A 14617-nucleotide genomic window follows, 5' to 3' on the forward strand; every position below is an offset into this window, starting at 1 on the left:
AGATAATGTTAGGAGCTGTTGGTACGTTTGGGTGCCCGTATGTGACCCCGGAGGATCTGGAATGATTTGTGAGAATGCGTCGACTTTTCATTCAACGGACGCTTTTCTGCAAGCCCCTTTGGAACAATGCGGGAATTAAGGTTATTAGGTAAGTTTTTTTTTTTTTTTTCAATAGTACTGGGAGGGGCAATGAAATGGTGTTGTTTAAGGTGTGGGGACATCATATCCAGGAGCTTTCAGGAGCGAGAAGATCTGCGGACGGGGTCTGTTTACGGTGTGGGATTTCATTCTTCACAGAAGAAACAAAATGGGACCAATATTAGGGTATGGTTTGAGTCTTTGAAGAGATCCTTAGCATATGAAGTAGTTTCTTTCTCTCCCGCTTAGTAGAAATGTTTGTAACTTTGTCATTTCCTTCTCTAGCTCGAAAGAAGGATTACATTTCCAAGCAAGATTGCTTCCCCCCCCCCATTTATACTTTGTCCAGATTCCAGACAGAAAGACTCAGCTCAAGGTATTATTTATTCACATCTACTTCCAGTTACGTTTTTATCCTGTTTGAGTGAAGTCAACAGCTGTTGTTTACATAGCTTTCTTAAAAGTCACATTTGGGGGAAAAGTGATCCTTGGGGAATGAGCTTGCTTGGCTGTGAGATGTGCAAAGGGTAGGACCTGGAGTTCAATCACATTCGGTTGTTTTGTTAGAAACTTTTCACCAGTTAAAACCTGAATGAGGCTAAGTAGAAATAAGTAACAGTTTACAGTTGTTTTTAAGGAAAAAGTTGGTTGCCTTATTATGTTACGTAATAGTTATATTGAGATATGTAATTCATATACCATACAATTAACCCACAAAAATTGGGGTAGGTTAAATTAGGTACAGTTCAGTAGGTTTTAGTGTTGGTATATTTATGAGTTGTGCAACCATCACCACATTTGGGAACATTTTCATCACGACTCCCTCCCCAAATTCATTTTCCTTAACAGCCCTTACGTTTTCTCTCCCCGCAGTCCCTGGGAACTATTACTCTTTTTGTCTGTGTAGATTTGCCTATTCTAGGCACTTCGTATAAATGGAATCAAACTAATATATGGTCCCTGTGTGACTTCTGGCTTCTTTCACTTAGAATGTTTAAGGTTCATCCATGTTGTATTATATATAGGTACTTCATTTTTATTTTATTTTATTTTATTTTATTTATTTTATTTTACTTTATTTTTTATTTTATTATTTTATTTATTTTATTTTATTATTTTATTTTTTATTTTATTTTTTTATTTATTTTATTTTATTTTATTTTATTGCCAGAAGATCTTCTGTTGTATATGCCACATTTATTTATCCATCCATCAGTTGGTGGACATTTAGGTTGTTTCCACTGGAGGGGGGGCTATTATGAATAATGCTGCTGTGAAGATTAGCATACAAGTAAGTTTGTGTGTAGACCTGTTTTTCTCTTGAGTCTATACCTAAGGGTGGAATTGCTGGGTCATACACTTAACTCTTTTTTTAAAAATATGTTTTTATTGATTTTAGAAAGAGGAAGGGAGAAAGAGAAACATTGGTTGCCTCCTGCATGCTCCCTACGGGGTATTGAGCCCAAAAACTGGGCATGTGCCCTGCAACCTTTTGGTGCATGGGGTGACACTCAACCAACTGAGCCTCACCAGCCAGGGCCAAGTATGCTAACTCTTACGTTGAGCCTCTTGAGGAAAAACCAAACTGTTTTTCCAAAGGGGCTGCACTATTTTGCATTAGCAATGGATGAGGGTTCAAGTTGCTCCACATTCTCATAAGCGTGAAGTGGTACCTCATAGTGGTGGTTGCCCTGTTTTTAAGGACTCAAAGTTTGTAAAGAATCTGCTAGAAGGTGCTTCTTGAGTACAGAGACTATTTCCAAGGTGAATTTGTCTTTTCAGTCCCTGGGACACAAATAGATTTATGTGTTTCTGAAAAACCCTTATCTGTCATATGTGTTCCTGAAAAACTCTTATGTTCAGAAAAGTGCATTTGAAAGGAGTAGGGCTTGTGGGAAAAATAGGGTTGATTACTCAAAACCTATGCAATTTGATAATCTTGAAAATAAGCAGTGATTACCTGGGGGGAAATACTCTTATGCCCTCCCGCCCCATTAACAGTTACAGGTAACTAAATGGAGACTGTCATAGGGTATATTAAAAGAACAAGGCTGGTGGGTGCTAGATTTTACAGATGGAAGTGGAGCTCTAGGCGAATGGGCTGCTGTTAAAATAGGGTCAGAAGACAACCTAGGGGGAGGGACCCCTAGATATAAGTACTCAATTTTCTTTTCTTTTTTAATTATTTCATTTTTCTTAAGATAGAGTTGAAAGTACCCATGCTGCCACCAGCTGGTTGGCTCAGTGATTGTCAACCCATGAATCAGAAGGTCACAGTTCACGAGGTATTGGTGCTGCCATTTCAACATCAGAGTTCAGGGAAGGAAAAAAAAAAGACTTTTTTCTTTTCTGCTTAATTGGATTCCAGACATTAGGTTTTCCTAGGAAAGATGAAACAATGTGGCTCTCACATTCTGATGCATTCTTCTTCTTACAAATGAGTTACTGAAAACTGCTAGATTGCAGAACAGATTTACTTAGATGTTGTAGACTGCTTAAATGAAAATAACCAACTCCAGCCATAGGTATTATTAGTGTACTTCTGGATAGAGAAGTGTGTACACGCTTATAAATGGAATTTTTTTTTTTAGTTGAGTTGCATCAGTTTATCTTCACATTTGTTTATCACTTTTACATGCTTTTTTGTTGCTATTTTTTTTAACTTAAAAACTATATATTTTTATTGATTTCAGAGGAAGGGAGAGGAGAGAGAAACATCAATGATGAGAAAGAATCATTGATCAGGGGAATTGAACTGTGACTTCCTGGTTCATAGGTTGATGCTCAACCATTGAGCCATGCCAGCCAGGCTTGTTGCTATTTTTCACTGTTTTACTGGTAACATTAGGTTCTCATTTTGATCGTTTGATTATATGTTTGCTTCCTTCAATAACTTCATATCCGGTGATTAAACCTTTTCACTGCTGTTCACATAATGAACCGCTGTGATTATTGAAAATATTAATGAGGATATGTAAGCTGTATTAAAGATGTTATTTGAAAAAGGCATTCGCTGTTACACAAAGTAATTTAAAAGAAAACATCTCTTTTCAGGAAGTCCATACGTGGAGATGTTGGAAAAAGGTTCCTGGGTCTTGGAAGATGACTTGAAATATGCAGGGGAAGTAGTGTGCCTTTGTGTCTTATATAGTAAGTATTCCTGTGAGTTAGAAAGGGAGGATTGTTCAAGTTAAAAATGGATTTATAAAGACTTTGGTGAAATCTAATTTTCTGTTTTATGGTATAGAATCTCATTAATTGGTCACTTGGGAAAAAACAGCTAATTCTGATTGAACAGGTATTGTGCTAAGCGTTTTATTCACACAGATGTACAATGATTGTTTTTGAGCAGTATTTCTCACAATAACCCTTTGAGAGCAAATAGATTTTTTGCTTTCTAGGACTGGTATCTTTCCTCGTGAAACACCTACCCTTTTATTAGATTCTTAATTAGTTCTACTACAACCTTTATTTTGTTGTCCTGACATAATAAAGTATATTTCTAGTAACTGATTTATATTCTTCCTGGATTTTTCATCCTTTTAGTTCTCTGGGGTGTTTTTTTTTTTTTTTTTTTTTTTTTTTGCTTCAGAAAGCCTTGGGGTATTGAAATTATTGCTGACCAAATATAAAGACAATTCTGAATCTGATTCTTCCCCTAAAAGGTCAGACTTTTCCAGCTAACTCAGAAGTTGTACATTTGATTTTTTTGGATATGAATTGTGACCCTCTGCATTACTTATGTATTGCTTTGTAACAAATTACCCAAAATTTAGTAGTCTAAAATAACAAACACTTATGATGGAGGGAGCGGGGACATCAGCTTCCAAACTCTTTCACTTGGCATGCCTCAGTTTCATGGCTGCCGATTGAAGCTTTCAATTATTCTTCATTATATGAATCTCTCCTTAGGCTGCCTGAGTTGTCCTCACACATGACAGCTGGCTTTCCCCAGAGGGAATGATACAAGAGAGAAAGGCCAAGGTGGAAGCTTATCTTTCAAAAGTTAATCTTGAAACTGATATAACGTCACTTCTGTCCTATTCTATTGGTCAGCCCAGCTGGCGTGGCTCAGTGGTTGAGCACCGACCTATGAACCAGGAGGTCACAATTCAATTCCTGGTCAGGGCACATGCCCAAGTTCTGGGCTTGATCCCCAGTGTGGGGCATGCAAGAGGCAGCCAATCAATGATTATCTCTCAACATTGATGTTGCTATCTCTCTCTTCCTCCCCCTTCTTCTCTGAATCAATAAAAATATTTTTTTTTTTGCTCTGGCCGTTTTATCTCAGTGGATAGAAATCTGCCTGCAGACGGAAGAGTCCCAGGTTCAATTCCAGTCAAGGACACGTACCTCGGTTGCAGGCTCCTCCTGGGCCTGGGTCTTGGTAGGGGCTCATGGAGAAGATAACCACTCGATGCGTTTCTCTCACATTGATATTTCTCTCTGTCTTTCCCTTTCCCACTCTCTCTGAAAACCAATGGAAAAATATCCTAGGGCAGGGATGGCGAACCTATGACACGTGTGTCAGCACTGACACGCATAGCCATTTCTGATGACACGCGGCAGCTAAGGTGGCCACATGCCGAGGATGAAACATTTGCTGTTCCTGAGGATGAAACATTTGCGAAATAATGTTTTTTCCTCAAAGTGACACACTACCCGAGTTATGCTCGGTTTTTTGGCGAAGTTTGACACACCAAGCTCAAAAGGTTGCCCATCACTGTCCTAGGGTAAGGATTAAAATTTTAAGAGAGAGCACTGTTTGGATACATACTTTTATGTCTAATTATTTGACTTGAGGGTCAAATATGAAATCTCTTAATTCAATAATTAAGAGTAAAAGAAAAAGCTTTAAAAAATACAGGTATAGGTCGATGCCTAACCACTGAGCAACACCAGCCAGACATGTGCTCTCTTATTTAAGATGCACATTTTCTTTATGCCTATGTATATAAACTACTTAAGTGATGTTACACTCCTTTGGAAAGTTTCTAGAAAGTTCATAAGAAAGGTCATTTTATAGTCAGAAAAAGCTCTACCTTGATCTTTTTTTTTTTTAACCCATTGCCCCTCCTAATTAGGCCCAGATGGAGGTGGTTAGAGAAGTGTTTGGAACTAGACTGTAGGTAGAAATTGAATATCCCTACCCTTAATATTTTGCTTAGGGTGTAGGCTGACTTGGAAAGTTTGAAATTTCTGTTTCAGAGCTTTTCAAGGAATATAGTCCAATTACTTATAGGTATTTACACAAATATTTAATACTAGAGGCCCGATGCACAAAGATTCGTGCAAGAATGGGCCTTCCTTCCCCTGGCTGCTGGCACCGCCTTCACTCTGGCCGGAGCCTCCTTTCCGCCTTCCGATGCTGCCCAGGGGCCTGGAGTGGCTGGGGTGGTACGGAACGCAAGTGTCCTGGCTGCTCGGCGCCTGTGTATGCAAATTAACCTGCCATCTTTTTTTTTTTTTTATTTTTTTTTAAATTACTTTATTGATTAAGGTATCACATATTTGTCATCAACCCCCTCCCCCCGTTCCCTTCCCATCCCCCCCACATGCAAGCCCCCCTCCCCCTGTTGTCCGTGATCACTGGTTAGGCTCATATGCAAGCACACAAGTCCTTTGGTTGATCTATCTCCCTTGTCCCCACCCTCCCCTACTTTCCCTCTGAGGTCTGACAGTCTGATCATTGCTGTTCTTGTTCTTCAGTCTATGTTGTTCATCATTTCCCCTAGATGAGTGAGCTCATGTGATACTAGGAATACACTTATAGGGACTGAAAATGAGACAAGCAATAATGGTTATGCTGAGAGGCAAATGAATCAGTCTGTAGTGAGTTTCCTTCTGGGCCAACAGTTCTTTTGAGTCCCGGTTTCTATGTCCAGCAGTTGTTAATGTGTTCATAACAGCAATGATATTTCAGTTCTGGATGGTGGTATTGCAGGTCCGACCCTCTCTGGTTTGGTCCTGGTAACCTGCCATCTTTGTTGGGTTAGTTTGCATACTCATTCCTGATTGGCTGGTGGGCATCATGAAGGTATGGTCAATTTGCACCTTACTCTTTTATTAGTGTAGATAGGATGGGGTAAAGATACAATTATGCATTGGCAATATTAGAGCAAGTTTTGTTTGGTTATTTGTTTTTTAAAGTGAAAGTGAGTTTATCAGTGAAACAGTTGAGACAGAAAATGGGCTACTCCACAGACACAGTAGCCAAATTAGAGCAGTTTGCCTTTTTCCCCCAAAGCTTGATTTTTATCCAGTATGCTAAGTATACTTTACTTCCCTTTCTATTGCTGCCCACCCCCCACCACCACTCCCGTCCAAGTGCTTCTGTCCCTTTTTTTTCCCCCTCTTTTCAAATAAATTTTTATAGATTTTTTTTCTTTTTTTTTTTTTTTTAGAGAGAGAGAGGGAAGCATAGACCAGCTACCTCCTGTATGTGCCCTGACCAGGAATTGAACTGGTGACTTTTTGATGCTCTGGACTATGCACAACCAACTGAGCTGCACCAGCCAGGGCTCTGCCCCTCTTAATGAGTAAAATACAGACCTTGCTAAGCAATCAGAATGTTCTGAAGAATTCTCTTAGTGCCTGAGATTTGTAATAATTTCAGTCTTTTCCCTGTGATAACTGCTTAAAAGTTCTTTGTTAGGAGAGACAACCCTCCTCTTTTAAAGTTTTTAAACTTTTGGTCTTTGGAAATCTTTTCTAATAACAAAAGCATTACATACAAACAGTTTTGAAATGTATTAAGATATGATTACCCTTTCTGTACCAGATCTGATTGTGAGAAGAAGAATACTAATAGGTTTTTTCCATTTGTAAAATTGCAGGTCTTACCTGATCTGCATGAGAGAATTGAAATGTATAGAAATTTGCATGCATTATGTGTTTTTTTTAAAGGGCTAAGCAATACAAACCTGACTAAAGCATAAGTTGAAAATAAAAAGGAAGTATATATGTCCAATGATTAAACTTTTTTCACTGCTGTTCACATTATGACTTATTGTGATTAATGTATGTGGATGAGGACATAATAGAAAAAGAAAATTGTGAGGCTTATAGATACATAGTTTTTGTTCATTGATTTACCTGTAATGTTTTTTCTTTCAGGAATAAAATTGAAGGGTGTTTTTTATAGAAAACATTTGTCAGATTTATCTGATCATTGAAGATTTATATAATAAGGTAAGGTTTATAAATCAGTTTTGATAAAACAAAAAACGTTTGAGCAAAAAATTGACATTTGAGCATAATTTGTAATCTGTACAAAATAGATAAATTGTACTCAATTAAATTTTCTCCTTATTTCAGCTTTCAAAGATAACATAAATATGATTTCAAAGAAAATATAACTTTCTGAAACAGTAGATTAGATTAAGAATAGGCCATGGGGGAAGAGGGGGGCAGATTTTTACCTTAATAGTCATCTTTTCTTAAAAATAATGACAATCCTTCCAACCCCTGAAATTCTTAGAGATCATATGTTTTGGGGTTTAAATTTGCTGAACTACTGGATATTTTATAAGTACTCTTGATATGCCAGTGGGTGATCATTGTTAAACTTAAGCTTTGTTCAATAATAATAGATGGGCAGGTAGTTGGAAGCTGGGAATCTCAAATCTAATCCCAGGTTAATCTGTAATTAAGTAGGCATGTTGTCTAAGAAATACAAAGGGAAAAAATTACTGTGGATAGTCAATGTTTTTGTGTTTTCCTTTTTCCTTAGAATCCTTTTGTTGTTGCTGTTCACATTTTCCCCTTTTGATCATAAATCAAAGGAAAAGATGCACTGATGATCAACCTTTTGGTTGAATAGTGTGATTGTTACCGGACAGGAACTGGACCTGGAGTGGGTCTGCTTCAAGCCAGCCTGTATTATGTGGGCTCTTGACTTTGTGCAGGAAAGATTTCACAATACGAGTCCAAGTGCTTTTGAAAGTATAGTACACTTATTAAAGCTAGGGACAATGAAACAAGGTAGGGCTTAGGATATAAGAAACAATAGGGGAGAGCCTAGGCAGGGCTGCTTTGACTTTCTAGAAATGTTATAGGAAAGAAATGAACCTAGGCAGAGCTACTTTGACTCACTGAGAAGTCAAAAAAAAGGGGGCCTTGGAGGCAGATTTAGGGGGTTTGCTGGGGATGAGCTGCCGTTGCCCATTGCTCCCCTGGATGCAAGTCTTTAGAGTTTAGGAAATGCACGCCTGAAATGGAAGAAAGGTGTGGGCATGCTCCCAGAAGAGAGAACATGCGTGCCTCTTTTCCTTTTGTTTTCAGTGTTGATTTAAGTTAATTTTCTGTCTTAAAAGTGGATGTAAACTTTGTTTATGGCCCTTAATGAAAAGATTTATAAAATAAATGCATTCAGAAACAAAACTAAAACAATATTAATGGGATGATGATACTGTTTTACAGGAATAAACATGGTACTAGTTGCTATGGAATAAGTTGTAAACACATAAGATCTTGTGCCTTGTGATGATTGTAAAGTTTTACAAACTGGACAACAGTAGTTCCTTTGCAAATCTCAAGATTATTTTAAATGAGGAGAGGGGCCTAAGTTGTCAAAAGAATATCTCTGGACTCTGCAAATCCTAATTTGAAGAATTTTGTATTACATTATCTCCAAACATTCTTCTAGCTCCAGTCAGTAATTCAGAGTCTTGGAACTAGAATTTCTTTGAAAACTAGAATTCCTTTAAAAAGCTTTTTCTTTAATCTAAGATTAGGGTTGGCTAGTAATTAACTAAATTGGATTAAAAATTGACTGTGCACTGCCCTGACCGGTTTGGCTCAGTGGATAGAGCATCGGCCTGCGGACTCTGGGGTCCCAGGTTCGATTCCGGTCAGGGGCATGTACCTTGGTTGTGGGCACATCCCCAGTGGGGAGGGTGCAGGATGCAGCTGATCGATGTTTCTCTCTCATCGATGTTTCTAACTCTATCCTTCTCTCTTCCTCTCTGTAAAAAATCAATAAAATATATTTTTAACAATTAAAAAAATAATAAAAATCGACTGTGCACTAATCCAAGTTTTTCTTTTTAGATACAGGTAGTCCTTACTTTGCACTGATCCAACATGCATTTTTCATAGTTTAAATAACACCAGTCCCCCAACAACATGGTTGAAGTTTCATTAACTGTGAATTATTGCATAACTTTACTGCTAGCTCTTATTCCATAAATAATTATGCAAATAAAAGATGTGCATCATGATCAGTAACCAGTTGCATCACTTCTTCCAAAGTCTGTTGGGATTGGTCACTGAACGTCTATTAGTTCACACACAGACAGTAAAGAATAATTGTGTTGCCTTGTTGTCTTCCAGTGATAAACCTATGTTTATAAAAATGGATAATCAAAAGAGGGAATTGGTCAACAAAGATGTCAGCAATAAAGAAACAAAAAGTGGTAACCCTGGAAGTGAAATTGGTTATGGTTAGATTTGAAAATGGTGATAGCAGACAAGATGAGATCTAGGCCTACATGAAGCTACAGTTCATATTTTAAAAGCTGATGAATATAAAAAAACAAGGTAAAGTTGCATCAACTTAAGTTTAAGTTTTACTAGGAACAGAAAGCTACTTATGGTTGAAATGGAGCGTTTACTTCTACTTTAGATTGAGGACTGTAATCAGCAAATCCCTCTCAGTTTCACTAGCACTCATGCCAAAATATCAAAGTGCTACATTGAAATAAATTATAATTATAAGGAGAAAAGAAGAACATTTTACTGCCAGTAAAGGCTGGTTTCATCGCTTCAGAAGTCTGCATGAATTCATTAACCTTAAATTACCTGGTGAAACTGCAAGCTCAGGGAAGGATGCTACTGTGAAATTTGCACCCAAATTCCAAGAATTACAGGTAGTCCTGGCTTTGCACAGTAGTGCAACACTACTGTGCAAAAAAAACTGCAGGATTTGGATGGAATGTAAATGGAATTATAGAAGATATAGATGACCATGGGAAGTTGGCACTGCCTCCATTCAAGTACTAGTTCTGCATATGCAGTCAGGAACTTAATGAAATCAAACATGGTTGTAAGTGAGGAAAGTGGTGTCTTAAAGGATGAATGTCTCAGACGAAGTGATGCAGATGAAAAACACATTGAAGGAACTCTCAGATTTTTCTGCCATTGAAAGCACAAAGGATAAAATTTCAGAAGTTAACCCAAATTTAGAAAAGAGTATAGGTATACTCATTAAACGAGTTCCTTTAGAAGGAAGTTTTGGAACCATGACATTAGGCACACTGCAGCTACCACTCTTCATTTTTGTCTTGGAAAGCCCCAGGCCTGCTGATCCTTGATGAGATCAGCTGACAGGTTCTAAGCATCCTTCCCCCCGACTCTCAGCAACTACCTCAGCTGTTCTGTCCAGTTATGGGGATACTTCACCTCCATGGCATTTTTTAAAAACATTTTATTGATTTTTTTTACAGAGAGAAAGGGAGAGGGATAGAGAGCCAGAAACATCAATGAGAGAGAAACATCGATCAGCTGTCTCCTGCACACCCCCCAACGGGGATGTGCCCGCAACCCAGGTACATGCCCTTGACTGGAATCGAACCCGGGACCCTTCAGTCCGCAGGCCGATGTTCTATCCACTGAGCCAAACTGGTCAGGGCCACCTCCATGGCATTGATCTTGGTTCTAGATACTTTGAGGAGCCAGTCTTCTCCAGTCCTTCCCCAGGTGATCACTTGTCAAATGCTGCCTTCAGGTCTTAGCTCTTCACTACTGACTTGCTGGCTGCGTCAGCTTCAAAATCATCTAGGAATCACAGACAGGTCTTGGCTTCGCAGGGAGGCCAGCAGGTCAGTGTGCTCAGGATCTAGCTCCTTCAGCTTGAGCAGCAGGGAGAAGCGGTTGAGGCCACTCAGCACACGCTCCAATTTCCTCATCCATCTGCAGTGGCACAGGAACTTTTAGTTAAGCCCCTTCACCACTGGAAAGACTGAACTACACCAAGTGCAGCAGCGCTAGGACTGGATCCAGGGAGGTGATTGGTGAGCTGGCAGGCGGGCCGGGCCTGGACCCGGACATCCAAACACATCCACCACCCTGGCCTACGGGGTCTGTTTCCCTCTACACATGCCCGCTGAGGGCCCCACCACCAGAAGTATGCCTGCAAGGGTTGTATTAAGCGATACCAAAGAACAACCACTGCTTGAATCACTGAGTTTTGGGAAAGTTGTTCTAATGAACCCTTTTATCACACCAGTGCACATTTCCAGGTAGTGTAGTGAGTTCAGTGTTTTCTGTTGCCTCAAATGATAGTCCCATTTTGAAGTCAGGAATTATTATTGGCACCTCTTAGGTTAGCTAGTCCTTGCAGCTAGAAATGAAAATGGAAGGCTTTTTAGAGCACTGGAAATTGGCTACTATAGCTCAAGTAATCTGCTTGGGATGGTCTATTTCAGTCGCACAGAAATAAACTTGTTTAAGTTGAACCACAACTATAAGACACTAAAAGGGTATTAAAGTATAGTGAGAGTACAAAAATGCGCTTACTCTCTAGTACTTAAATAGGAGTGTTTGCCATATGGACAAAAAAAGGTGGGGGTTCTATGGAAAGTAACTTCACAGGGTAATCTAATCATAAATTCCTAACTTGGCTGTTCTTGGCCAGTAGTCATGCTCCAGGCATTTATCTTCTTTAATAAAGGTTTGTCATTATCTTAAGCCCTGTCCATTGTGTGCATCTAAGTCAGTGGTTCCCAACCGTTTTTTGGCCATGCCCCACCTAAGCATCTCTAAAATCCTGATGCACCCCCCCCCCAACCCTGTGACATAAAATTCTTATTCAAAAACAACTGTTCACATGGAGGAAGCCTAAAAGGCCATTAACTTGGTCTAAACAAGCTTCCAAAGAACATGGCATCCATGAAAGAGAAGAAAATGAAAGGACAGTTGAAGTACTAAGGAAAAAAATAAATTGTTGAAAAAATAATATGAAGTGATATGAAAAAATAGCAAATAAAGTTTCAAAACATAATAGAACTGAAATGCATAAATATATCACATATATATACTGTATATGAAGCCCCTAGAACCATAAGAAATGCAAAAAATTCACTGTTAATAACATTCTCAAATTGCCCTCCTTAAAGATCAAATTGCCCCCTGTGGGGCTTTTGCCCCAGTTGAACCACTGATCTACATTAACACACCTTATTTTTATTTTTAAAATATGAAATGCTTAACGAGTTTGTGTCATCCTTGGGCAGGAGCCATGCTAATCTCTGTATCGTTCCAATTTTTTTGTATATGTGCTGTGGAAGTGAGCACAAGTTAACACACCTTTAAAATAAGCCTTAAACCACTGCCCAAGAAAGTATGTAAGCTCATTAACTCCTGTTGTCTACCCCCTACCTTGCCTTTTATTTTCATACTAGAGGCCTGATGCACGAAATTCTTGCAAGGGTAGGCCCTCCCAGCCCCAGCTTCATCTGGAAGGTCGTCCAGATGGTTGTTCTGTTGTTCGGTCTAATTAGCATATTAGCTCTTTATTATATAGGATCCTTAATTTCAAATGCATTAAAAAAAACCCACCTGTAAAACTGTTATTCTCTGGAGCATTTGAGATCTTGCTCCCTGGCATATGTCATCAGTTTTGGCTCAAATAAACTCATAAAAATTTTCTGCATGTCTGCACATTTCTGACATCAAGAGCTGTATTTTACTTTTTGTTTACAAGAAAGAGAAACATTTCCTATGAAGGCACTTAAGCAGGGCTTTAGGGAAGTGACCTTGACTGGTCTGTAATAGGAAGAGAATAGACAGAAGTTGGGAGACCTGGTTGAATCTAGGTTCCAGTACTTTAGCAAGTGATTTTCCTCTGGCTTTACTTTCTCACTGGAAAATAATTTTCCCTAAGCTAGAAACATCCAGGGAACACAATCAGATGCCAGGCTCTCACTGGGAGCAAATGCTAATAGATTTGGAATCGTACCATAGGATACTAACTGGAATACCTTACCCACAATATTATCTTTGGAGTAACAAACAAATCAAGTATCTCAACAGCCTTTGGATGTGATCAGATCGTATGGTTTTAAAGTTCTCAAAACGCAATACTGTAGAACCAAGTAAGCAATTTTATGAACCCAGTCACAAATTACTGTGACTGCAATATGGCCCTTGCAGCCCGATTTTCACGTGGTTTGCCTGGTGTTGGCAGTGCCACCGGGGCTGTTGACACCTCAGGATTAGTGCTACGTGGCATTCCTGCGAGCCCGCGGCCGCTGTTCCACCAGACAGCTACATCCATTAGGACTCTTCTTGTTCGCACATTCGGAGCCATCGCATCACGTCGTGCGCGCCCCCCTCAGAAAGGGACCCTAGCCCCACGGACGCGCGCGAGACGCCGAAGCGAGAACTCCGCTCGCTTCGAAGCGCCTCGCCCGAGCTGCCACCGCTCCCGGAAGTGCCGCTGCGGGTGGCGCGCAGGGGTGGGCGGGGCCAGGCATCGCTCCCGGAAACTCGCTGGCCTGTTGGGCGGGGCTGCGGCTGCCACGTTGAAGCGGAACGTGGAGGTGTCCCTAGGCCGGGAGGAGGGGCGGCGGCGAATGCTGGGAGAGTCTGACGGGCGCCGCGCTAACGCAGGAACCGGTCGTCTAGGGTCCCCGCCAGGTGTGTCTGTCCTTTTCCCTCCTGGCCTTTTCGCCGGCTCTCGGGCCTTGAGGTAAAGCACTGGCCAAAGCTGTGACCCGGCGTCGGTCTCCGCTGGTCCGCGCCCGCCTGCGGCCCGGTCTCCGGTGGCGGCGCGTCCCTGGTCTCGTTTCGGCCCGGCGGGACGACGCCTGGCGTCACGGCGGCTTTGGGGGTCGCGCCGGTTCACATCCGCCGTTTTCACTGCTGAGCAGGAGTCCCCCTGAGGCTTGCGACGGGGCGTCCTGCCACCGCCGGTAACCGGGGGCTGAGGTTCGGAGACCTTCGCACCCTGCGCACAAAGAGGTGCGGTCCACAGGGTGAGGGAAGGAAACAGACCTCAGCATTACTTTGGCTGGCTTGAGTTAGGTTAGAATTTCTTGTTTGTATTTTAACTGTGGCCAGATTGGAAGGCTCGTAGGTTTCAACTGAAGACTCCTGTCATTTAGCCAGGATTGGGTTCTTTTATGGGCAGTGGTCGCCAGTCGTAGCGTGTACAGCGAAAGAAGTCTCATTAAGTGTTGTATGTTTTTTGCCAATAAATTATACGATGCTAAATTACAGGGCAGGTGTGAAATAAATCAAAATATTGTCTGGGTTTGTGGGCATTATAAACTTTTCTGTTTGCTCAAGGGACTAATTTTATGTAGTTCTCTCTGAGTTAAATTTTCTTCTCTCCTAAACTGCCTTCTCTAAGTGTAGAAAACTGAAATGTGATTGTCTTTGTCGGCAACTGTAACTGTATTTAATTGCTAATTAGAGCTTCGTCCCTACAACGTTTTCTGTGCATACCAATTGTTCTAGAGTTGGCTAAAAAAAGTTT

The 14617-nt window shown here is 40.5% G+C and overlaps 1 protein-coding gene, 2 long non-coding RNA genes and 1 other non-coding gene across 16 annotated transcripts in view; 2 read left to right on the top strand and 2 right to left on the bottom strand.

Moving 5' to 3' along the window:
- Positions 1 to 266: 266 nt before the first annotated feature.
- On the top strand, positions 267 to 12784 carry LOC129151805 (uncharacterized). 4 transcript variants are annotated; one of them, XR_008558440.1, is made up of 5 exons: positions 267 to 324; positions 424 to 514; positions 3193 to 3288; positions 7255 to 7329; positions 12540 to 12784. It is a non-coding gene; the product is annotated as an uncharacterized LOC129151805 (long non-coding RNA). The 4 variants fall into 4 exon arrangements; XR_008558439.1 differs by lacking the exon at positions 12540 to 12784 and adding an exon at positions 9472 to 9559; XR_008558441.1 differs by lacking the exon at positions 12540 to 12784 and adding an exon at positions 9190 to 9373.
- Positions 10553 to 13592, bottom strand: LOC129151806 (uncharacterized). The gene is made up of 3 exons (XR_008558442.1): positions 13124 to 13592; positions 12697 to 12903; positions 10553 to 11049 (listed from the first exon to the last, which is right to left on the bottom strand). It is a non-coding gene; the product is annotated as an uncharacterized LOC129151806 (long non-coding RNA).
- On the bottom strand, positions 12329 to 12432 carry LOC114232284 (U6 spliceosomal RNA). The gene has a single exon (XR_003618321.1). It is a non-coding gene; the product is annotated as a U6 spliceosomal RNA (small nuclear RNA).
- A 73-nt stretch (positions 13593 to 13665) lies between the features above and the next one.
- The window catches only part of SEC31A (SEC31 homolog A, COPII coat complex component), a 79526-nt gene continuing 78574 nt past the window's right edge, over positions 13666 to 14617 (top strand). For all 10 annotated transcript variants that reach the window (XM_054727783.1, XM_054727784.1, XM_054727785.1 and 7 more), the window contains exon 1: positions 13666 to 13828. In XM_054727783.1, the coding sequence (XP_054583758.1) occupies positions 13713 to 13828 (116 nt within the window). In that variant the 5' untranslated portion in view covers positions 13666 to 13712. The remainder of the gene's footprint in view (positions 13829 to 14617) is intronic.

Source organism: Eptesicus fuscus, chromosome 2 (assembly GCF_027574615.1).
Source record: "Eptesicus fuscus isolate TK198812 chromosome 2, DD_ASM_mEF_20220401, whole genome shotgun sequence".
Classification (NCBI taxonomy): domain Eukaryota; kingdom Metazoa; phylum Chordata; class Mammalia; order Chiroptera; family Vespertilionidae; genus Eptesicus; species Eptesicus fuscus.